Source organism: Pteropus medius, unplaced genomic scaffold (genome assembly GCF_902729225.1).
Source record: "Pteropus medius unplaced genomic scaffold, Ma_sr-lr_union100, whole genome shotgun sequence".
Taxonomy (NCBI): Eukaryota; Metazoa; Chordata; class Mammalia; order Chiroptera; family Pteropodidae; genus Pteropus; species Pteropus medius.
The window spans coordinates 1,667,723-1,693,691 of record NW_024340697.1 but is presented as its reverse complement, the minus strand read 5'-3'; the positions used below and the strand labels follow the sequence as shown (position 1 = coordinate 1,693,691).

At 42.0% G+C, this 25,969-nt stretch overlaps 1 protein-coding gene across 6 annotated transcripts; it reads left to right on the top strand.

Annotated features, from left to right (window-relative positions):
- Positions 1 to 1,990: 1,990 nt before the first annotated feature.
- TCEANC (transcription elongation factor A N-terminal and central domain containing) lies at positions 1,991 to 9,924 on the top strand. Of its 6 annotated transcripts, none has more exons than XM_039873737.1 (3): positions 1,991 to 2,125; positions 4,026 to 4,153; positions 8,826 to 9,924. In XM_039873737.1, the coding sequence occupies exons 2-3, from the start codon at positions 4,108 to 4,110 to the stop codon at positions 9,890 to 9,892; spliced, it is 1,113 nt and encodes a 370-aa protein (XP_039729671.1). In that variant the 5' UTR covers positions 1,991 to 2,125; positions 4,026 to 4,107; the 3' UTR covers positions 9,893 to 9,924. The 6 variants fall into 6 exon arrangements, with proteins under 6 accessions (XP_039729671.1, XP_039729685.1, XP_039729694.1 ...); XM_039873760.1 differs by lacking the exon at positions 4,026 to 4,153 and adding an exon at positions 8,718 to 8,731 and having other exon boundaries at positions 2,024 to 2,125; XM_039873744.1 differs by lacking the exon at positions 1,991 to 2,125 and adding an exon at positions 6,684 to 6,815 and having other exon boundaries at positions 4,025 to 4,153; positions 8,718 to 9,924.
- Positions 9,925 to 25,969: the final 16,045 nt, after the last annotated feature.

Genomic DNA, 25,969 nt, shown 5'->3' with positions numbered 1-25,969 from the left:
AGCAACCTCAGCTTCCAGGGCTTAGTTGCAGGGAGGGGAAGCTGCTGGGGTTTTCCCATGGGCTAAGTGTGCATCGAGCAAGTAGCTGGGCTTGGGTTGTTTCGGAAGGACCCTGCCCAAGAGGCCTGCTTCAGGTGAAGAGACGCAACAGAAAAAGGCTGAGTGGGATGTGCCACCAAAACCAAGAGCTAGTGATCTACCAGGCAGTATGTGATCTGAACCAGAGAATGGGTGAGAAGGGGTCTCAATAGAGGGGTCTCCAAAAAAAAAATCCCAAAAGTGAGCCTATAAAAAGAACAAAAGAGGCAGCATTTGGACATTAGCACACAGAGATTTGCAATGCCGGGTAACGACATCATTAATTATATTAGTTTCCTGTGGCTGCCACATCTGGGTGACTTAAAACAACAGAAATTTATTCTCTCATAGTTCTGGAGCCAACCTCAAGGGGTTGGCAGGACTCTACTCCCTCCAAACGTTCTAGGGCAAAATCTCTCCTTGCTTCTTCCAGCTTCTGGTGCCTCTAGGAGTCCCTTGGCTTGTGGCTACATAACTGCAATGTCCATCTTTGTCTTCATGTGGCCTTCTCCGTCTCTGTGCTTTTTCCTTTTCTGTCTCTTATAAAGATACTTGTCATTGGATTTAGGGTCCACCTGGGTGATCCAGGATGACCTCACCTGGAGATTCCTAATTATATCTTCAAAGACTCTTTTTTTTTTTCCAAATGAGGTCACATTCACCAGGTTCCAGGGGCTAGGAAGCATACATATCTATCTTTGAGGTGGGACACCATTCAACCTACAATGGTAATAAAATAAGACCTTTTTGCCACTCCTTCCTTCTCCTGCCCTCACCTGGGAGAGACCAGAAAATAGTGGAGGAAGCGGAGAAAGGATGCAACAGAGTGAAGAAATTGATCCATGTCTTTCACTTTGCTGTTCCACATAGTTATAGGCCTTACATGAACTGAGGGAAAGTCAGAGCTTTGAATTGGATGAGTAATTGAATTTTTTTTTTATTTTAGATTAGAATGGACTTTTTAACAACCCAAAAGATAATAATAAGATAACTTCTTTATACCTGAAAGTAATTGGAAAAGCTGTGGGATTTGCTTGAGCCTCAAGCTCCAGCCGTGGAGGAGCCAAATGGCAGGAGAGAAACCCCACAGAGGTAGTTTCAAGGCAATAATAAGAAAAAAAAAATGTTTCTTCTTGTGTACATCCTACGGAGCCCTGCCTGTTCAATAAATTAGATTTATAGCTGTCTCATTTTGTTCTGTGACAGAAACAATCTTATAGCAATAGCCTTTTGAAAGTAAATTCTCTTGAGTTATATCCAGGATGGACTTGCAGTATTTCAACAGTTTTTAAAACTCAGTCACTACTGCTTTTTTACTAATCACAACTTTAGCTTTGTCTTCCCTCCTTTTAGGTAAGGTTTATTACATTCCTCAGTCATAGAATCACCCTGCTTCCCGACAGCATCCAATCCAGAGCGAAGCCCTGCTTCCTTGAACCTTCCCCAAGTTACCTTACAGGAGAAGATAAGCAAAGAAGGCTGCTACATTCTCTAGCTCTACCATCATTTGGGTTTTATTGAACCCTTGCACGTAAAGATGTGTACAGGTGATTAGCGTGGCATGCACATGACTACTTAATGAATGTTTCCTACTTTCATATCAAACTGAGGCATGTCAGGGTGCAAGAAATACTGCTGAATCAATTACCGCATTAAATTGATAATGCACATTTTTGTCCAAAATTTTGTCAACATTTAGCTGAGCACTGTCTTGACTGGAAGCAGAAAGGGTACGCTGTAGAGTAAGTAGTTCAACAAACTGCGTTCAAAAAACATTAGTCGGGCTAGTTTCTTGCAGTGCATGCCTGGAGGCTGAACTGTCAGCCCAGGACCATAGGACCTGCTACACCCAGCAGAGGAGAGGCGACGGCACGGACGCTGATCGCGCTGCGCAGGCGCCATTTCCCTAGCACGCATGCGCAGGGGCCGGCCGAGTTCTTTAGTCTGCGGGGTGGGTTGGTTGAGCCTTCGCAGTCCCGCCCCGCGGACCGGAAGTCCTCCCTCGGCGCGAGGGTCACCGAGGACTCCCGGGCTTCTGCGCTTCTCGGTGAGCCACGCGCGGGTCCGCCGGGGTCCCTGCCCATCCCTGCTCGGGGAGAATCTCGGAGCGCCCTGGGCCGGGAGGGCCCGAACGTGCCCTCGCCTCCTCTCCTCCAGACCAGGTCTCCGGGGCGGGCAGATCCCTCCGGCCGCCGCTGCCTTGTGTTGGGTGCCGGGCTGTCACCCTGGCGCGGTTTGCAGCAGTCTGTACCTATCTGTCCACGCCACCGACCGGAACCCGAACCTGGGCCACAGCTGGTCTCTTCCCCTGGCTGTACCTCCGCTAGGGATCGTCATAACGGGAGGGCCCTAGCGCAGTACTGAGTGGCTGTTCTTAAACTGCGACGCCCCTGTCAACATTTGGTACCACTTCTCTCCATAAGAGGAAAGGGTTCTTGTGTAGCTGGAGAGATGTCTGTGTGTTACGGCTAGAAACTTAACATTTCTCTTTAGATCTAAAGCTCTAAACAGATCTAGGTTGCTGCCGATTTGTTAGCAGCTTTTGGAAATTTCTCTTTGATATTTCCTCTCTGGGATTTAAGCCAGATGTGTGCACCTTGCCTATACTGTAGTATTAGTTCATATTTACAAGCTTTTATATGCAGTCGATCAACATATTTAGGACCTACTCTTGCTGGCCCTGTATAAACTCTTTTTGATATGTATTCAGAAGCTATTACCAGGTGCAAATCTAAGCATTATATTAGCATATGCTCTGGAACTGTTCTCCCATATGGTAGTCACTAGCTACATAAGGATATTGAGCATTTGAAATGTGCTTAGTCAGAACTGAGTTCTGCAGTAAGTGTAAAAAAGCAAATTTTGGAGGATTAGTGTGCAAAAGAATATAAAACAACTCAGTAATTTGTTTATAGTGATAACGTTGAAATGCAGTATTTTGGAAACACTGGGTTAAATAAAGTATATTATTAATGCCATGTGTTTGTTTTTTAACGTGGTTACTAGACAATTTTAAATTCTATCTGTGGCTTGACTATTTCTAATGGAATATTTCTAGAAAGAGATCAGCAAACTATGGCCTGCAGCTGAATCCAGCTTGCCTGTCTTTGAAAAAAAGATTTATTGGAGCAAAGCCACACTATTCATTTATGTATTGTCTATGGCTGCTGTTCCTGCCATAAGAGCAACAGAGTCGAGTGGTCCATACAGAGATTGGATGGCCTGCAAAGCCTAAAATATTTACTCTCCAGCGTTTTTCAGAACAAATTTGCCAACGCCCTGTTCTAGAACAATGCCTAGTATGGTAGACATATGTAAACCTTTTAATTGTAGTCCTGTGTAATTGTCAGGCTTACTCTGAGAGGCATACTTCTAAGGACTATCTCATTTAATTCTCATATTAATCCTAGGATGTGGGATTTCCCCCAGTTTGTAGATGAGGACATTGAGGCACAAAATGGTTATGAAACTCACCCAACGTGCTCAATACTCCTTACTTCTGGAACTACCTTCTTGACCGTCCTTATCCCTAAATGGCTTGACTCCTGCAGCTCACTCGATTAGCCAACAGTAGGCACCATGCTTTTTTCTTTGAACTAGAATTTTTTTAATGATTTTTATTAAACTAGACTTGAGATGAGGTTGGTCTCTCGTGGAAGAAGCTGAAGAGCCCTGAGCTTAGGTGCAGTGCATGCAAGCAAGGTGATCTGTAATGAAAAGAATGAGCCTCACAAGCAGAGAGTAAAGAGCATCCTGGACGCTCTTCACTCATTTAACAAAAAATATTTGTTGAGAAATAGCGAGCACTGGCCAGGTGTTTGCCAAGTGTGTACCAGTGAATGTAACAAATGACATCTTTATGGTCTTGTGGGGAAGACAGACAATTAAAATTTGATGTGGTATGCGCCATGAAAAAACAATGTGCAAATACTCGATGTTTTTTACAGATGTCCTCATCTGTAAGATGGAAATACACTGTACACCTGTCCTGTTTCTTGTGAGGATGGAGATGATGTGAGTGTGTATGGCATGGAGAGTTGCTCCATAAACGTGCATTGCCTTCTGCTGTTAAGAGGTAAATGAGGGGATGAATATGCGGAATTGGGTGCATCATGATGCTTAAAACATGGCGGTCACAAGTTGTAATCTGTAGAGAAGGTTCTCAGGTGGGTTGTGCACAGCAGGTGTTTTTAATATTTCCTGATTTAATGGGGCTTATATGGCAAAATCTGAATTCAGAGGGGTTCTGTGCACAGTCTAGGAGCAGGACAGGGGCTGTCTTTGGGCTGCTAGCAGTGTAACTGAGATGGTCCTGCTGCAGGAAGGGAGTCGCGCCTGTACAGTGGTGACAGCTCTGCTTTGAACCAGGTGCACCTGAAGAGGTAAAAATACCCAGGCCTGCCTTCAGGGATGCTAATTCATTCTGATATCATTCTGTCAAACAAGGGCCTGGCATTGTTTGTTTTTGTTTTGGCTGCTTAATTTCTCCAGATGATTTGGATTTGCAGTCAAGGTTGAGAACCAGTCATGGCAAGTGATAGGCCGGGCTCAGGGAGCTGCTGGAGCAAAGGCCCACAGCCGCGAAATGGGCAGTGCCTGTCGGTGGTTCAGCTGGGTCATGGAGGAGGCTGGAAGTGGGGTTTTCATCACCTGGTCAAGGACCTTGCTTTATCTTGAGAGCAAAAGGGACCCTCTGAAGAGCTTTAAGTGGGAAAGTGAGGAACTATCTTGCTAAGATCTGTACCAGAAGGTGACCCCTCTGACAGAGCACTGTGAATCAGAGTGAAGGCGGTGAAGAAACAATTGGAGCTGGCCAGATGATGGCAAACCCAGATTCGGTTTCAGTACTCCTCCGGTGTGTGTCCCCTAGTGGCCAGTGTCTGTCCTTGTGGAGTGTAATCGGCTGGTTTCTTCTCTGTATTCCTTCCACGGGGCTGGCAGCTCCTTCAGGCTGAGAGTATCTCTTTAAGGCTCAGCATCTATCATGTACTAAATACAGTAAATATTCATTGAATGAACTATATAGAACCCTAAACTGGACAGACAGCTTACTTTGTCTTTTTATGGCAGTTTTCAAAATTTTGTAGCCCAGTTACTTCCACACTATACCCTCCTAGGGAAATAAATGCATTATATCCTCATGATTATCCCAAAGGGGGAATAGAAAGTTTAACAGGATTGAAATACTGTTAAAAATGTGGAGGAGAATGGAAAACAGTATGGCAGATCCTCAAAAAATTAATAGAATTCTCATATAATCCAGCAGTCCCACTTCTGGCTATATACCCAAAAGAATTGAAAGTAGGGTCTCAAAAAGATATTTTTTACCCCCATGTTCATAGCAGTATTATTCACAAGACCCAAAAGGTGGAAGCCACCCAGGTGTCCATCAACGGATGAATGGATAAGCAACATGTGGTCTTTTCATGTGATGGAATATCATTTAGCCTTAACAAGGAAGGAAATCCCGACACATGCTACGACATGGATGAAACTCGCGGACATCAGGCTAAGTGAAATAAGCCAGTCATAAGACAAATACTGTATGATTCCAATTATATGAGGTATCTAAAGTAGTCAAATTCATAGAGATAGAAAGTAGAATGGTGTTTGACAGGGGGCTGGGGGGAGAAAGGAATGGGGAGTTAGTGCGTAATGGGGACAAAGTTTGTTTTGCAAGATGGAAAGGTTTCTGGAGGTTGGTTGCACAATTCTGAACGTGCTTATCTCTCCTGAACCATACACTTAAAGAGCGTCGAGATGGTAATTTTATGTCATGTGTAGTTTACCACGATTAAAAATTACAAATAAGTAAATATGGAGGAGAGGCAAATAGACAAAGTGAAGACCAGAGTGCTTACACATGAATACATTCATTTGTGTACATTTACGTGAGCAAAGAACAGGTTTTGCTGGTATGACAGACGGCCGCCCTCATGGCACCGAGGCCCTAAAACTCCAGTTCAAGTCCCCTTCAGGATCTCCTTGAGACTGAGCCTTCGTGGAGAAATTCCGACCTGAGTTAAGTATTGCCTAAGCTCCTTACAGGCACGCTAGACCCGGCCCTCATTAACCACCTCGCTGAGTCCAGCCAACTTCAACCGTGGGTTCTCTGGTAGTGATGCATATAGAATGACTATAGAATGCAGGCTGCGTGACTATTGCTTCTGTGTTAGGAAACGGTCCAGCACGTGGGGGACAGTTGGAGACCTCATCACGGTGACGTGGCTGCTTCACTTCCTCCAGACCCCCACAGTCTCAGGAGACAGTTGTGAAAAGAGTGTCTAGCGATTGAGGATGTGCATTTTTTTTTTCTTCCGTATTATCTTGCCTATTCTTTGTTTACTAAGCCTTTGATTCTTAGGAAGACCTCTTTTATGGTTTTCAGTCTTTAAAAGTGGCACTTAAAAAGGAAAAACAATGATCTCGAAAGTACTGAATCTCGATCATTAGACAAATAATCACTTAAGATCCTGAATTGATGACCCGCTAAGTGACTTTATATATTAGTAAATATATAAAAGGCTGCCTAGGTTGTGTACAGCTCCACCTGGACATAAAAAAGTCAGACTCGGAATCTTGGTCATCTGGATCTGTCCCAGCAGGGCGACACCGTGGCCAAGAGTACTTAATTCTTCATATTCGGTGATAGATTTTGAAGGGAGAGTCATCTATTTGAGATTCAGCGATAGACTTCTGAGGAAATCGCACATGCTGACCTGAAGGCAAACACTCAGGTGACGGCGCACCTTTCTTTCCCATATTCTGATTCCAGAAGATTGATCGATCCATTTACCGTGCCATTTTTCAGTAGGCACGCATCTTAAATGTATAGCGTTATCGTGAAATTATATTAGACTAATAACTTTTCTGATCGTGAAAATAATACACGTTCATCATAGAAAATACAGAAAAGTAAAAGAACGAACAAAAATCACCTAAAATCTTTCCATTCAGAAAATGACACTGCCTAAAATTTTGTGTTTCTATCTTAGGCCTTTTCTCTTCACATGTGATCTTTAAATAAAATTTAGATCAAATTCTGTGTTGTTTTTAAATAACAACTTTATTCAGCTATAATTTACATACCATACAGTTCACCGAGTTAAAGTGTACACTTCCGTGGTTTTTAGTATATTGACAGCTGTGTAACTCCTCACCACAATCAACTTTAGAGATTTTTCACCTCACCCAAGAAAAACTGCACCCATTATCAGCCACTCCCCTTTTCATTCCACCTCTCTGGTCTCTCCCCACTCCGATCCCCAGCCCTAGCTAACCACCAGTTTACGTCGTGTCTCTCCAGATTTGCCTATTCTGTACATTTCATATGAGTGGAATCATACAATATGTGGTCTGTGTCTTTAACTTAGCCTGGTGTTTTCAGGGCTCATCCATGTTACAGCGTGTACCAGAATTTCATTTCTTTTTATTGCCAAATAACGTTCCATTATATGGATATATTACATTTCGTTTATTCATCAGTTGATGGACATTTAGGTTGTTTCCACCTTTTGTCTATTATGAATAATACTGCTATTAACATCCGTGTGCAAGTTTAACCATTTGAGACCTTCTAGTTTCTTCTCAGTTTGCAGAACATTCTTATATACACAGCCACATCTCTCATTTCCTTAAAGTAAATTTATAGAAGTAGAATTGCTAACTAAAAGGACGTACATTTTATAGCACGTGTCAGATGGATTCTAGGAAGACTGCATTCATTCTTTGTAGCTGCTTTAAGTGCTATTAGCCTGTGTATGTTCACTGATGGTTATAAAGTGCTGTAAAGTGGGAGTCTGTGGTTTTTTTAAAAGACAGAGTCCCTGCAATCAATCTGCTTATGTTCTCATTTAGGCCAGTTGGGCAGATACAGATCCATGGGTATCAGGTAGGCAAGATTATGTACATTACGTGGAGAGAAAAATAGACTGGTTAGATAAACATTTGCCTGCCCAGGATGAGATTCACACCGACGTAATCATCGAGCAACATTTTTTTACACCTAGAAGTTAAAAAAAGAAAAAAATTAACAGAACCAAACTCTGGCCTGGGGACCAGTTAGTCTAAAGTTATAAATCCTCTGGCTCGCTAGTCTGAACCTTTACCCCCCCATTGCTCAGAAGACTGAGGTGTCAGCACCTGGCTCCCACTGCCTCCCACCCTGTGCTAGGTCATGATTTCTTCAGATTCCCGGGATGTCTAAACAGCATCCTCTATGTGCCCTGTTTCTCATTCCTTTAGATTCAGAAAAGTACCACTTAAAGACTGTAAAATCAGCAAGTGGTTCCGATACGTAGGTGAGTACGGGGAGGCGGGGAAGTAGTCCAGCCTTGCGCAGCCTGGCCTCATTGATGCTGACACCGGTGTGATTTCATCCCCAACATGACCACCAAATTCCATCCAAAGGAACTGACGAATCTTGATCTGGAGAGATCATCGATGTGTGAAACTAGAGATGGAAAAAGCTGTAGCAGATCTTCCAGCAGACTTCTTTAAAGCAGCTGTTAATGCAGAAGCTGTTTGCAGTGCTGCTTTTTTTAACTACTGAGAATCAGACTTTTGAGACTAAGCCATACCGCACTGCAGATCCCATTTCCTAACATGTCGCACCCATTTTTATTACCTTTCTCTTACAGAAAACACCACCTAGGTAACTGCAGGAAGTGCTGTGGTGCTGTCAGGAAGCCGTGACTGGCAAAAGCAAGCGTAAGAAAATGGACACCTCTGTTTTCTTTTCCTTGCAGCTGTAAAAATGTCTGACAAGCCCCAGATAGCTGCCAGAGCTTCCCTTATTGAGCAACTGATGTCTGAAAGGAACTTTGAGGATCTTGGCAACCATCTAACTGAGCTAGAAACTCTTCATGTGACGAAGGAGCATCTCCAGCAGACAGACGTCATCAGGGCTGTGTACAGAGTCCTCAAAAGCTGTCCCACAGTGGCTTTGAAAAAGAAAGCCAAGTGTTTGCTGTTGGAATGGAAAGCTCTTTATAAGGATCCTCACTTCGAACCAAGGGACAGCCCTGAATTATCCCCTACAGGTGGAAATGAAGAAAATTCGGGATTTTCTCCTGACGCAAGTCAGGAGAACATATCGGACAGCTCCAGCCCTAATTCTCGGCTATTGTCCCAAGATGTTACAGCAAAAGCCACAGAAATGATTGCGCCTGAAAGTGGCCCTAGTCAAGTGGAACCTAAGGAAGAGCATGTCAGCGGTGGTGACCCCAAATCCACTGACAAGAGGTCAAGTGAGTTGCTGGATCCTGCAGTGCCCGTGAGAACTAAATGCACAGAGATTCTTCGTGAAGCTTTAACTAGTTCTTCCACAGATCGGCCCCAGGCCGATTTGTGGCACAGCCTTGCAAGAGAAATCGAAGGGCACATTTTTACCCTTTATTCAAAGAACCTGAAAAAATACAAAGCTTGTATCAGAAGCAAAGTTGCCAATCTGAAGAACCCCAAAAATTCTCACTTACAGCAAAACTTGCTCTCTGGGACCATGTCTCCAAGAGAATTTGCTGAAATGACTGTCATGGAAATGGCAAGCAACGAGCTGAAGCAGCTGAGAGCCTCCTACGCAGAGTCTAGCATACGGGAACATTACCTTCCCCAAGCGATCGAGGGGACGCAGACAAAGAAAATAAAATGCAGACGCTGTGAGAAGTTCAATTGCAAGGTCACTGTCATTGCCAGAGGAACGCTTTTCCTTCCAAGCTGGGTACGGAATTCAAACCCGGATGAAGAAATGATGACATATGTCATCTGTAACGAATGCGGGGAGCAGTGGTATCATAGCAAGTGGGTGTGCCTGTGATTATAAATAAATATTCTCTTAACAGCTGATAATAAGAGTGATACCTTTTATTTGCACCACCCTTTTATGCCTGTTTTTAAAATCTTATACACACTATTCTTAATCCTAAAAAGAAGGAAAGACAGTCGTTGGCTGACGCTCACACCACTATCACTAAAACTTGATGCTTTGGGGAGAGGGAGCGGTTGACTGTTTGCATCGTGCTTTGTGGCTACTTAATGCTTCGTTATACTCCGAGTCTGGCTGAGAACGGCTCAGCATAAACTAGGAGTCTATTAGAAATGCAGACTTTTAGGCTCCAAGCTACTGAATCCGAATCTGCACGTTGGCGGGGTCCCCGCCCGGTGAGCCTATCCAAGGTAGTTTGAGACGCGCTGCTTTAGCAATAGGCCTGTGGTTCTCAGCAGTGGCTGCATATTAGAATCATTTGGGGAGCTTTGAAACCCCACTGATGCGGAGGGCTCACCCTAGAACAATTACATCTCAATTTGTGGGCTGCAGCCCAGGCATCCACGTTTCTTTTTTAGTTCCTCAAGTTATTTTAGGATGCAGAAATGAAAACTGTTCGTAGCTAGGCTCTCACTTGATCCTTTCCACAGCTCTGAGAAAACACTGTTTTGTATACTTTACAGATGACAAAATAGGTCCACAGAGGTGCCTTGACTTGCCCATGCTACACAACCATAAATAGCCCAAGTCGAATGCTCCCAGATTTTCTTCTGCCAAGTTCGCTGTCCGAGACTGCCTCAGTAGTGACTTCTGAGAAATGTAGTTCTGGAGATGTGGGATTTTGTCTTGAGTCCTCTTGCTTAGTCAGACCTATGCGTTTGTGTGTGTGTGCGCGTTGCTTTGCCCACGTTCTCCAGGGTGTATAAACTCTTTATGACATTTGGCTTCTGATGTTAGAGTCTCCATATTCTCAAGGGCATGTGTGTGAGGTCTATGGGGGAGGGCGAAAACCCTCCTAGGCTCTGTAGCTGGGACTGCAAATTAGACTGACAAAAGATTAATGAGAAGAAACCAGTTTAGTAACGTGCAAGTGATACTCACTGGAGAAACAGCAGTGAGTGACTCAGAAGGGTGGTTAGATCTTGGGCTTATATAGAATCTTAACAATAAATCTGTAGACAGTAGCAAGATGAAGGGAAAGGGCTTTAGGCTTTTAGGGGCAGCAAATTATGGGAAAATATATGGGAGAACTAACGGAAGATAACTGGCTATTGCATCAGGTTTGTGTAGACTGTTTGCAATGCCACCTTTTCTCCAGTGATGAGGTTGGTACCCCTTCCTGGTACCACGTGTGGAATTTATGTTCTCCTTTCAGGCAGATGGGGGAGGGCAGGGAACTCACCCTATGTCTGCTTTTTCTCATTTGCTTTCAGCTCAATGATCCTCATGCCAGGATGGCGTATTTCGGGGCGGCATACTCTGAACCCCTTTAGAGTCGAAGTTCCAATTCTGGTTATGTAAAAACAGGCGTTACTCTGTCACAGGAAGTCTGTTGCCTCAGCCTTTGAATCTACCAGTGCTTCTCAAATAACTGAATTGAAGAGGAAATTACTTCTTTGAGGCCTTTGCAAACGGTGTTTAACCAATCCGCATAACCAAGCCTTCAATGTGATTACAGCTGATTTTGTTCTTTTTAAAAAATTCGTAGAATGTTAATTGTGATAGTTTTAACAAGTTTGCTTCTGAGTTACCTACAGACCCACACATTTTCACCAGTTCTGAGCTCCTAACTTCCCTAAGTTGCTCTGTCAGGTCTGAAGCCCTAAACATATGTACAGTTTACCTGCCTTGTGTACCAAAAGGTGCACAAAACTTACGTGTTTTCAACAGGTTTTGAAGAAATCGGCTTGAAGCCATCAAGTATGAATTCTATTTCAATCTCTCCCTGTGGCTTCCCAGAACTGCTTGTTGTGATGTAAGAACATGTTAGTCTTTTAAAGAGAAACTTGCAAAGTCACCTAAAACTTAAAGTTTCACAAAGTGTGGTTTCACATGACTTGAAATGACCTTAAAAACTATTCAGTGGGTGTAAAAGAGTACAGCAAATGAAAACCAAGTGTGATTAATTCATGTCAGTGTTTGCTTTTTGGTTTGGTGTTTTTGTGCATGTTTTGGGGTTGGGGTTTTTTGGTAGTTTTTTTATACAGGAATTTTGCAAACTAAATATACAGACAAATAAAAGCACCTGGAATGGAAATTCCTTTACTCTCCAACATGTAAAAATCTGGGTAGTCTTCCTCAATTTTTATCAACTTTGTCAGTCAGTGACTCTTGCAACTAGAGATAGGAAAATAGTAATCTGGGTTTTTTCTTTTAGCTAGTGAGATAGATGACATTTTCTAAGTATAGGTAATCATTCTTAAGAAGAAAGGGTTTAAAAAAAAGTTGCTTATAGGGTAAAGGATCTTTTATTTAAAATCATTTTTTACAGGAAAAGAAGAAGAAAGGCTTTAAAAAAAAAGTTGCTTATAGGGTAAAGGATCTTTAATTTAAAATCATTTTTTACAGGAAAAGTCCCCAGGACAGGAGTGTGCCTGTCACAGACAGGGTCCAGCCAGGCTCCACTGGAGCTGAGATGCAGTGGCAAGGGGAAGGACAGTGAGAGGTGAAGTCAGAGAGCCATCGGGCTCATGAAGGCCCCGTTGGGCATGATGAGGACTTTGGGGTTTTTTCAAGCCTGATGGGAAGCCATGGAAGCTAGGAACTTGGTAGCGATAAGATTTAGATGACCTCTGCGAAGGCTCCTTCTTGCTGCTATGTTGAGTTAGATGCGGAGGAAAGCAAGGATGGCTGCAGGAACACCAGCTAAGTGGCCGTAGCAATGGCCCAAATGTCGTGGACCTGGTTTCAAACATGAGTATGCACACCGCTCTCCCTACATCGTTGCACCTGACGAAGCCCTTGGTGACGCGGTTCAGGACATACCATCCCTAAATATGGTGCCTGGGAATATTGGATATTTTAAGCTGGAGGAATTTGAGCAACAGGCAGGTGTAGGAAGGACTCTCTGATCTGCCCCTCTCCCCTGAGGCTGGTCATATGGCCCTCATGTGAAAGGCGCCCTCCCCACCCCCGAGGGAAGGAGCACCCTTACCTGCCCGGATGGGGGGAGGTGAGAGGAATCTGAACCAACAGGCCTTGCTAGGTTTCCCCCAGATCACTACCCTCAGGCTCATTCCCTTTGTCGCATCACAGTTTTCCAGAACTTTCCACTCTTCATCAAACCTAGTCTAAAAACACTCAGGTTAAACCATTTCTTTGAGTCTTTATTTCCTTATGAAAGCTGCTACGTGTTGTAAAACTTAAATAAATGTATGCTTTCCTCTTGTCAATCTGTCTTACGTTAAGAGCAGCTGAGAACCTAGCCGGGTAGAAGAAAAGAGATTTTTTTCCTTCCCTACATTAGTAATATTACAAATGGGTGTTTCATAAAATACAACCAGCCCCAAATTTCCTACTCGTGGCCCATAATAATCACAAAAGCACAGAAATTCCACATAATACAGATATAGCCTGGCTCTCGGTTGCCATGGTTATGGGGAGCAGCTCTGCATTTGGCACACACATCAGTTGTTACACCTGAATGTAGAAGGGTTCTCTTCATGGGTTTCCTCGCGTCACTCGCCTTTTGTCCGTGTTACTTCTTTTAGATAAAAAGTGGGTACAATTGCAGCTCTGTCTCTTCCCCAAGCACTTCCTGGGATCAGAAGCCCCTTTCATTCCCTATTACCATTTTGAAGTACCAGTCAGGAAGCCTGCCGCTGGCAGTGCTCCAATGCCTTCGCGAGGGCTGGGCCTACATCTTTTAGGTCAGATTGCTTTGTTATTTATAACTTACCAGTAAATGCAAAATATTTGACTCAGATCTTTTTCTATCTCAGAGGTATTTACTGTAAGGACCTAGATAAAGAGGGCACCTTGCTTCCATAAGAGCCCCCGATCTGAGGGGAGAACTGAAGAAAACCTCATGTAATCTCATTTGCATTATTATTTAAAATTAATTTTCCAGAGCTCTGTGTTATCAGAAAGGCTAGGCAGTAATGATTGCACACTGGTTTACACTTTGCCGGGTGCTGGGGACAGAGAGGTGATCAAGACACTGTCCCAGGCCTCGGGACCCACAGATACAGGGGAAACGCCAATGCCCTGTAGCCAGCAGTCATTTTACATTGGAAGAGACTTTAGAGGCAGAGGAGCAGGGGCCCCGGGGGCGTCCCGGAGGACTTCCTGGAGGCTGTGACCCTTCAGGTCAATCTTGAGATGAAGTTAGTCACGCAAAGGTAGGGTGAAAGATGTTCCATCGCCATATTCACTAGATTCCTGGCACTTTATATAAAGCATCTCGTTAATCTTCACAAGTCCCTGCTAGCAACTTAGAGGTGAGGAAACAAGCTCAGAGATATTGTTGCTTGCCCAAGGCTGTACAGAGACAAAGCCAGAAGAACTCTCTCGTAATAAAACAGGATATTTTGTTTTTTGTTTTTTTGCATATCGGTTTGTTTCCAGAAGCATCCAGATTCCTGTTAATTCCGCTCAAGGTTCAACTGTTTTTAAATCGTGGTTTGTTTTGTCAGTGACAGCAGTGTGTGGTTTATAGACTTTACCTTGGCCCAGTGCTGTGCACCCCTCCCTCTGATGAGGAAATCAGCCAGGAACACCTGACAGGGGCGGCTGGCTCTCTCAATATAAGGGAAGCTTCCCGAACATTCATGTGGCATAGTGCCATGTGGTTTATCTGGTTCTCTGAAAAGCAAGTGATTTTTAAAATGCTAATTTTTAAAATATAAAAACATGTAGCTTTTAAAGGAACATTCGTATGTTTATATTTTTACGAATTTGGAGACTAAAAGTATATCAATGCAGTTTCAATGACCATTTCCTAGAAAATACCATGGCTTTTATATCTTTGTTCTCTGTCTGTATGACCTAGGGAGACTATATAACACAGACATTCAATTTCGACAAAATAGCTATGTTGTTTGCATCTTTTGTGTTAAAACATTGCAAATGTACCACAGAACAGCAAAGCAAAAAAGAAATAAAATGAATTCATTGGACATATTCTTGCTTTTCTAATATAAACAAGCTACAAATAGGAGTAGGTTCCAAGTAGTCATTAATCTTTTTCAAATGGTGACGCATATTTCTTAAATATCTAAAACAGCCATGGAAAAGTTATAGATCTAATTAATAAGCTAATTACAATATAGCTCATTCATAAACGTCTTATTCTTTTTAGAATATACTCGCTTTCGAAAGGTATATAAACATAAACAGAGACTGCCCCAGCAGCTGCTTAAATCATCAAAATGGTATCATAATTCGTTAAATTCACCTTTGTGGATAGAAACAAACAAGACATTTGCAAGGATGCCCAGTGAGGCCTGAGTCGTCTGGCGAGATCTCACCTAACACGCCTACTTGTAAATGACTGAGCTGCAGACCGGTTCCATTTTCCTCCCACCCATAGCATAGCCAGGCCTTGTCCAGCCGGTGTCCACTGAGCTCCTGCCCACGGCAGGGGGACCATGTGCCCCTGTATCGGGCAAGCTGAAGTGGACGTTCATCACGTCTGAGAGGAAAGAACTGCTAGGAAGAGAGCCAGTGGGTAAAAGGCATGGGTTTTTTTTTCAGTGGCGACGAAAATGTTTAAAAATGGATTGTGGTCATGGTCACACAACTCTGAACATGCTAAACACCATCGAATTATATGCTTGAAATGGGTGAATTGTGTGGTCTGTGAATTATATCTCAATAAAACGACGATTGAAAAAAATCAGATGAAGCGAGGGAGGGGATTGGAGACAGGATCTCTGTTGGATGTTTCTCTCAGTGAGTCATTCTGAACCTTCATGGTCCCTCTTTCTTCAGACCCATAATGGAGAAATATGGCAGTCTTCCTCAAAGGGGCCTTCGGGGAGGCGCCTCTGCCAGTTCTGCTGATATAGAGGGGTCACCCGGCATCCAGCGGCCTGTGTCAGGTCGCTTTGCTGGGCCCTGTGGCCTTTGTATCTCTGCATAGAAGCCTCCTTGGTCTTTCAGTCACACAACTAACAGGGTTGAAGCTTCGATCCACAATGAATGCTCTCCATTGCTCTTTCTTCCCCATTTCTCAAGCCACAGATTCGAGCTGCACTGTCAATGATTTCAAGCTCCTGGAACCTAGAAAATCTTCTAGAATCAACCCAAAGCAGTTGCCACATACATCCCTGGTTAGATCCGTACTCAGAAAAGAAACTGCAGATAAAATTAGTCCTACGTTTTCGCTGCTCACAGTGAGGCCCTAGGATCAGCAGCATCAGCATCATTTGGGAGCAAATACAGAAACTGGGGCCCCATCCAGACCTATTGAATCCAAATCTCTGCTGTCATTAAGCCCTCCGTGAGTCCTATGCGTGTTCCAGCTTGCGAAATGCTGTCCTGTCCACAGCAACTGACCTATGTATGACCTCTGCCTTCTGCTTATACCTTTGGATGAAATGCCCGAGTTCCTAGCTAGTACTTCTCTCTCTACTGGTCCCGGTCACAACCACCTTCACCCTCCATGTTGCTAAATCCAAGAGACAATTCTTAGCCATGAAACTTATCAGCAGCATTTGACACACTTGCTTTCTTGTTTTTTCACGTGGCTTACACTAGGTCACTGGCTTCTTCGCTGGCCCTTGACTGTGCCAGGCACACGCCTGCCACAGGACCTTTGCACTGGCTGTTGCTTTTGCCCGGAATGCTCTTCCCCTAGATTCCCAATGACAATCTCTCAAGCCCTAGCTCAAATGTCATCTGGGGCGGTGACGCTTTCCCTGGCTATTTACTACATCCCCGAGTACCCTTTCTTATTTTTTTCATAGAGCTTTTTCACCATTTAAATACAATGCCGTCTTTATTTACATTGTTTATTGTCTGTTTCCCACCCACCCCCCTTCTTTAATTTGTAAACTACATAGTGTCAGAGATTTTTGTCTTTTTGGTTCACAACTTATCCCCAGCCCCTAGAACAGTTCCCGGCACATAGAAAGCCTTCAACAAATATTTGTTGAATTAACACATTTAAAACCACAAAAGGGAGAAATACGACATATCAATACATATGTACATTTATGTAAAGAATTTAAAACAAGTTTAGAGGGAGTGATTGTAGTTTACAACAGGCAAAACAATTCGAGAGTGGAAAGAATGGAGAATCGGAAAAGAGAGAACACGTTTTTCCAGAATATTTTCGAGTTTTTCTTCCCCATGTAGTATCTTTGAGTGAGCATCAGATATAAAGCCTTAGGCCATACATGCTCAAACTCTAAGGTGTAGTTAATTGTCCAGTTGTCTTATCATCTTTTCCTTTCTTGTACTTTGTTTTCCATTTTAGTATTCAATAGCATTTTCATCAGAAATAAATAAGGAAACGATCAAAAATAAAATTTTGTCGATTCATTGTTTTACTTGCCAGAAGACCCTGTAAGTATTTAATAAGGAATATAGTTGAAAGAGTTGTTTGGTGATTTTGTTGGTGGTGTTGATGTAATTATCTATGCATTACAGCCAGACTTGGTTGTATGTCAGTGATTCTAAAAGTGGCTCTTTGAAAATAATCATCCCCCTATCGTATATAAACACCATTTGCCATTCATGAGTTTTTTAAAGCTCATGTGCATTTATTTATTTTTGTTACAATTCAGCAGTTTTTAGTGTATTCACAAAGTTGTGAAACCATTATAGTTATGTAAATTCAGAACATATTTATCACCCCAAAAAGAAAACAAGTCCCTATGAACAGTCACTCCCCAACCCTCCTCCCCCCAGCCCCTGGCAATCACTTATCTACTTTCTGTCTGTGGATCTGCCTATCCTGGACATTTCATGTTAATGTAGGAGGAGGCAAGAGAATTAAAATGTTAATCAAACTACAGTCAAACAGCAAATGCTGATCAGCCCTGCGGCCAGGCCAGGAAGACACCTTCAGAACAAAGGAAGATTTCTGCGGGATTGCTAACAACCCATTCTCCACACCGGTGGAGGGGAGACAGGCACCAAGAGTCATTCTCTAGGGCTGAAACCCTGAGGAACCTATGGATTAAAGGCTGGGAAGTGCAGGCTTTTAGCACTACATACTCCTCGCCTTCCCCTTCCTCACTGTATGTCCACATCAAAGGAAATGAGAACTTAAGAATGACATATAAACTGAATTCCCTGAACACTCAGATCCTTCTCAGTGCCTTTACTCTGTCTCTCTCACTGTCTCTCTCACTCTCTGCCTCTGAGAGGAGACCACCCTCCATCTGTGGAGTGTCACCTCTTTTCTATAAACTTTCCTTTTGACTCTAACTTTGGTGTGTGTGTTGAATTCTTTCTACACTCTCTGTCAAAGTGTCACCACTGGGGTGAGGTGAAATCTGGCCTCGCCTCAGTGGCGTGGAGGAGGAGGAGGAGGAGGAGGTGAATAGTGAGATACAGTGGACGTTGTGTGCTGTTCCTCAGTTCTTCCCCGCCGACGCAGTAAAGAATTACAGGTCAGTGAGATTGAGAAAAAGTAAGATTTATTGAAAGTACATTTTAGAAGGAGATGGCCTGCTAAAGAAAGCTGCAGCCCTGTGGAATTTAGGAAGTGAAGAGATAAGATAATACATCCCAAAGGCAGGGGCGAGTTTTCCAGCCAGGAACACTGTAACAACAACGCAGAAGTGGGAAGGTCTGTTTATTTTATTTTATTTTATTTTATTTTTATTTTGGGGGGAAAATCTGTTTATGAAGTGGGAAGGTCTGTTTATATTTGGGCCACATTGGGAGATCCTAGATGATCCCTCTGTGAGGTCACCTTGACTGACAGTTGGCTGCTATATAACTTTTTGCCTACTGTGCATGTGCTTACCCAGAATCCAGTCTGTTATAATTAGATTCATGGACTTCTAGGCATAGTCATGATATTATAATGATGGTATAATGAGGCTGAAGTTAGGGGGCAGTACTTTCTGCGCATGAGTTTCTCGCTGGTTTAGCCCCCAGCTTTTATGGCCTTTGTGCTCTAGGATTTGGGATAATTTATAACCCCGGAAGGGAGATATTTCTGGGAGGTACTTAAGGAAAGTCCTCAAGAGAAGTTTCTATGGTTACAGAGCTGGCCTTGGCTCCTGTGTCTCCTGCCTGACTAAAACTGCCTAACAAAAGGACTCTCTTCTTCTCTCGTGCGGGGCTTGGTCTCTCCCCCACTCGAGGAAATTTGCCCTGTCCTGCATCAATATAAATGGAATCACACAATGTGTGGCCTTTTGTGTCTGGCTCTTTCACATGAGTGGTTTTTTTTTAAAAAAAACTCAGGAAGTAAACCATATTTTACTAACCGAAGGAACTATACTGACCTTTATTTAAAGTGCTGGTTTAACTGAATTTACATAAATAATTTAACATTTACCTCTGTCACAATTACACTTCTTCAAACTTTTGTGTCAGTATTATTTTCGGTTAACCACCTGTAAAACTTGACATTTTGAAAGCAGGAAAAAACCCACTCTTGTGTACAAGATAAAGGTCATACTATTTTTTTCTTTAAGAAAAAAGGAATATGGATATTTTCCTCTAGTTTCTTAAGTTAGTTGGCAAAGATGAGTTCGATTAAGTTTCATCACTATAACCACTGCCTTTAGTAAGAACTTATAGCCACTGCATTTAGTGGGGACTAAAGTTCAGAATTCTTAACAACATATTGGATCAGTTTTTCCTCCCCTGCATATCTCCTTGCAAATACACATATCCTCTGGCATAAAATTATTGTGCTTCTGAATCATATGGCTTGTGGTAAAGTAATCCCTTCCTCACACGATTCCATTATATCACTAGGCTGGGGTGTTTCACACTTACCTCATCTGATGAATTTTTTCTATTCTGTCTCTCCTCTTTATCACTGCTTTCTATTGCAGTGGCCATGTTTTTTCTCTTTAATTATCCATCGACTTAGGTTTGTATCCCTCAAAGCCCAAGGTTAACTGTGGGCATGGTAGATGCTTAATGCAATTTTGTAAAATAGCTTTTTACTCCAAGTGAGAGTGGAATTTCGATATGAATTCATAGTGTTCCTGTTCTGCATAGTCCACCTCACACCGTGAAAGCACTGCATATCTAACTTCAGTAAACTGGATCAAGTGTTAATACTGTTAATGTTTCAAGTCCGATCTCCAGAAAAATAATTTTTTCAAAATAAACTTAATTTCATTCACGTTATGGAATTTGAAACCTACTAAATTAGTGAAACAAAGCCCTGCGTTATAGGAGGTGTGTTAGATTGTATCACTGATCAAACATTTGATGACCCTTCCAGGGGACAATTCTAGAACCCCACAGCATTCAGATCAGATTTGCCGTGTGACTTGCTGTGCCCCTCCCTTTAGAAGGATGGTACATCCCAGAGTGTGACTTGGTTTGGCCCGTAACATGTGGATGGAAATGATGGATGCCACTTCCGTGTGGCGCTGTAAGAGCCAGCTGGAGTATCATTTTGGTCGCTTTCTCTCAGCCAATGAGACCTGCAATATATCAGACAGGAGTTGCTCCATTAGTTCAGGTTCATCAGCTTGCGTCCAGACGGAAGATGACATGGAACGGAACTATGGCTGACCTTTATTAGACATCAATGTGAGAAATAAATCTTTGTTTTTGTAAGCCACTGAGATTTGGGGGAGGTGGTCATGTTTTACCATGGCATGACTTAGCCTACGCTGACTGATATGAAAGTATTAAGAGGGGTGTAATGCCATTTGCCTGCATTTCTATGATGAATCACAGTAAGCTTGCACTAGATAATCTATAACATACATTCTAACTTTGTACCATTCAGAGTTTGTAGTTGCAAGTAAAGACATCATCTCCTTCTGACTTAGGAAAAGACTTTCTTGGGGAGATATCGGATTGCTCTTAGAGGTAAGACTGGAGCATCGAGTTTGTTCGGGTGGGCAGGAACAACTGGAATTCAGGGTACTAATGGCCTGATTAAAGTGCTGTCACTGCTATGTACTAAATACTGCCACTGTCACCATCACCACTGGCACCATCTGTGGTCACTAGATACCAGAGGCCACCACTACTCATGACGGAATGTACTCAGAACTGTTTCAGCATCTCTGCGTTGCTTGCCCAAGACTCAAATCTTCAAAGAGAGTGTCTGATTAGCCAGTCTTGGGTCTCGTGCCTGTATCCTTGTTGCCAGGTTCCGGAAGAGCAAGTATCAAAATACCTGGGGCTTTTACAATGAAAAGACTCACAAAATAGTTGGCTTCTTAACTGTCAGAAGGATCTTAAGATGCTAAGGAAAACCCCATACCCTCACCCCCCAAAAGACAAGCCCCAAAACTCTTAGAAGATAAGAAAACTTTTCAACTCCTCATCTGTATTTCATTTATGGGAGTATAACATATACAGTGTGATATAAATGACTGCATTCTAATTGAAAATTTATGAGATGAAGAGACATATTCTAGTCCAGTGCTATCCAGTAGAATTTTCTGTGATGGTGGAAATATAGTGTATATCTACACTGTCCAGTGAAGTAGCCACATGTGGCTAATATGATTAAGGAAATGAATCCTGAATACTATTTGATTTTAATTGATCTATATTTCAATTTAAGTAACCACATGTAGCTAGTAGCTACTCTATTAGACAGTACAGTTCTAGTTCTTTGGGGCACCACACCTAATTTTCTCCACAAAGGTCTTCACATTTTTTGTGTTAGATTTATTACTAAATATTATATAATTTTGTTATTGAAATTGGTATCTCTTTGATTTATATTTCCCGTTTGTTGGTTGTATAAATGGAATTTATTTTTGTCAACCATTTTTTATCTATCCACTGTCTTAGTCCATTTGGGCTGCTATAAAAAAAAAATGCCATAGACCGGGTGGCTTATAAACAACAGAAATTTCTTCCTCACTGTTCTGGATGCTGGAAGTTCAAGATCAAGGCTCCAGCAGATTCATTATCTGGTGAGAGCCAGCTTCCAGGTTCATGGATGGCCCTCTTTTTGTTATATCCTCAGGTGGTGGAAGAGCGGAGGGAGCTCTCTGGGGTCTCTATAGGGGCACTAACCCCATCATGAAGACTCTATCCTCATGACCTAATCACCTCCCAAAGGCCCCACCTCCTGAAACCATCGCTTAGGGGATTAGGAGTTAAACATAGGGATTTGATGGGGGATGGGGGACACAAACATTCAGTCTACAGCAAGACACGTTAAACTCTTTAAATAAGTTTTCTGTAGAGCCCTTTTCTAAGCATATCGTCTGTGTTTGATAGTTTTGTTTCTCCCTTTGCAATCCTCATACTTGTTTTTCTTCTGTGTACCAGGACCTCCAATTTTGAAGAGTGGTCACAGCAGACATAGTTATCTTTTTCTTGTTTCAAAAGGCATACTTAGAGATTTTAACTATTAAGAATGATGTTTGGTATAGGTTTTTAGCAGACATTTTTAATAAAGTTAAGGAACTTCACTTCTATTCCTGGTTTGCTGAGATGATTTATCAGAAATGGGTATAGAATTTTACTGAATGCATTTTTTTCTTTGTCAACTGAGCTTATTGCATATTTTTCCCCTTTAAACTAGTAGCAGAAACTCCCCTTGCATCCAAATTGTCATGACATATTAAATTCTATTGTTTAGTTTTCTCTTGATTATTAGTTACTTTCTGCTGCCTCTTCACATATCTGTTTTTGTTGCATGCTGTACATTGTGAATAAATGGAACACGAATGCTCCAAATAATACCTTCCATCATCGAAGGTCCCCTCCGTCCTCTGTTAGACAGATAGGGTGAGGATTTCTCATTTTAATCCAATCGGGGATTGAGTTTAGGCTGAGCCCACCTACAGCTATAGCCAGGAATCTGTATCAACTTAGATTATTTATGCCTACGTGCGTGGTGTGACCAGAGGAGATGAAAGGATGAGAAGTTGGTTACGTGGGTGCCATTGTGGTCTCAGCTCTTATACTGAAATGGTCAAGAAAGCTGCTCATGGGCATTGGGTACTCAGATACACGGCCACGGGGAGGCGGGAAGAGCAGCACTTCAGCACCACTGTCCTGAGTTCTAGGAGTGGCACGAAGTTTTGGATGTGTCTTCGTGGATCTGGGGGGACTCTGTCTGAAGGAAAGGGTCGCTAAGATAACTGAATTTTTGTCTTGCCCTAACCATTGTAGCCTAAGACAAAGATTACATTTGGGTGCCATATAAAGTACTTCTAAAGGTTAATTACTTCATTAAAAAATTTCCATTTATTGCTCAAAAGAATATTGGAACATGGAATTCAAAATTTAAATAAAAATTACCCAGAATCCTGCTGCCCTAACAAGTCAACTCTTTTGATTTTCCTTGTTGCTTTCCATTTTTTTAAAAAAATAAACACTCACGCACAAACACCCACACGAACACACACAAACGTATACTTTTTATGTAATGTAACCATGGCATGCCTGGGATTTTCCTTCCACTGCCTTTGAAGGTGAAGTGTAGTTTATAACTCACATTCATCAGGAAATCAGCAAAGGGATCAAATTCCCTACTTCATTCCTGAATTTTAATGCCTATGCCATTCTGCTATCTGTAATGACCTGAGTTAAGCTATGTTCCGAGTGTGGTAGAGAAAGAGCAGCACTATGCACAACATGCACTTATTATTTTTAAGTAAATACATCAGATCTAGCGATGGCTAGAGAAACAATTAGAATTTCAGTTCTTCCATCAATTATGAAGATTTCGTAATAGTTTGCATCTTTCTTTATTTAGAATTAATTGAATGCTACTGTATGCTAGGGTCTTGGTGAACTGCTGTTCCCTCATCTTGTACCACCTGTCCATAGCCCTTCCCATTGCCACTTGCTCATCTTTAGGGCTCAGCATGAGTCACCTCCTCATTCATGCCTTCTCTGATATAATCATCCTGTAATCATACTCATTACACCTTGTTTACTTCCTTCAAGGCCCTAAATCCAATTTGTTTAGTTGCTTATTGAATGTCTCCTCCTCTCTTCTGAGCTCTCCTAGGAAAGAGACTGGATCTATTTTATTCACCAAGGTAAAGTCATATGATATACACATAGCTGGTAGATGGTTGGGAGCAAAAGTATGGCGAGGGGGCCTGGGGACACCTCCTGAATTCCTCCTGTGGCTTGTCTACCACTGTAGTCTCAGCATCTGGCATAGTCTGTGCACTCACTATATATTTGTTGAATAAATATTAACATAAATGATTCTTCATTTCCTGCAAATTGTAAAACCACCCAAGGGGACAGAATAGATGTGTGTATATGTTACAGGCTTTGGAAGGGTTTTGGTTAGTATGGTGGTTACCCATAAACTTGAGACGTGCCAGTTGTGTGGGCTCCTGACTCCGACGCCCTCTTATCTTCTGACAGTGGGCAGGCTGATGGAAGGAAGCATGTCAGTGGTCTTTGACTCCCAGGTGGATATTCATCATTAACCACAGGACACAATTCATGGGACTAATAAAAGAATATATATTCTATCATGGTTGTGAGTCAGACTTTCCATTTGATCACATCAACCTGAAGATTGCAAATTACAGTTTCGCTCACTGATGGTACATAGATTAAGGATGATGCTACTACTCTACTCCTTTTTAAGATAAGCAATGAAGAAATCAGATTTCTGGTATTTCATCATACATTGAAATTTTATCTGACTTAAGGATCAGGATCAAAAGTTCTGTATTAGTGTAAGAAATATACTGAATTTAGTTTCTAGGCAAACTGGAAGAGTGTGACATTGATTGGAAATATTGAAAATATATATATTATATAAATATGTAAATCTGTGTAAATAAATAAAAAAATATTTCAGTATATATTGAAAAATTCTCTAAGAAATGTTTCCTCCACAAAATTGGGATTTTCCCAATTTCTTTTTCACTTAACATTATATTTTAACTCTGACTTTACCTCAAAGTAAAATATATTGGATTCTGAATTACCTCTTATGCTTTTCTGCCTTCTTAATATAGCTATACAAGAACTTCTGTGTATATTGAGAACGAGCCTTTTATTTTGGCCAACGAAAGAAAAAATATTAGATTTCTGATCATTTAGGTAGGTCATTTAATGGTCAAATTGCCTACCATTGAGTTCTGAGTTTTCCTTGTATATGAAAAAGTATAGAAGCGTATCTTGGAGATGCTGTGAGTTCAGTTCCAGACCACTGCAGTAAAGCAAGTACTGCAATAAACTGAGTCGTGCTCTTTTTGCCGGTGGAGAGTCTTGTCTTAAATTTATAAAACACGCATCTGTGAAGCGCAATAAAGTGAAACTCGATAAAATGAGGTATGCCTGTAACCAATTTAATTATAATAAGTATTTATTATACCTGAGTCTGGGGCACCCTTGTAACTTTTCATCAGACATACCAGAGGTAATTTCTTTCAGACTCCAGCTTGAAATGGGGCATTTACTCCCAGTGCTCGTAGTGCTAATGAGTAGGTGTCATTTAAGGAAAGGAATCATTAATGCCTAGCAAACTTGACCTCTTTTTCCTTCGTGAGTGATGCATTAGATGTTTACAGAATATAATGAAAATCCTAATTAGATGAAAGGAGTCAAACCAGGTCAATTCTTAAATGGTTTTCATCAGTAAACAAGTTCATGGAGCAAGGGAGCTAAAGACCATCTACCTAACTTGTGTCAGCCTGCCAACCACACACATCCCACGACAAAGATCCTCCAAACTTGCCCTTCAGATCAATTACATAAAGAAGTAAATGGGGGGAAGAGACCAGAATATACAAGTATTCTTGTGTCAATTGACTAGGGTCCAAATAATAGTTATTTCAGAAAGGGCAACTTTCCTTATTCTTTCTCCAGGTGCTGACCATAAGCTACACTCACATATGTTGTGTGCTTCCCTTACATTTCAGAACAGCCTAAAAACCACTTGTAGGTCCTTCTTAGAACTCTTTTTTGAAAATCCTTGGATTTCTCAAGGCTTACTTTAAGCCAAGATACAATAATTCCGTAAGAGCACTTGTTAATAGCTGGTTAGTATTAGCAGTTGCAGAGAGAAATTCCTAGTCCATCACTCCT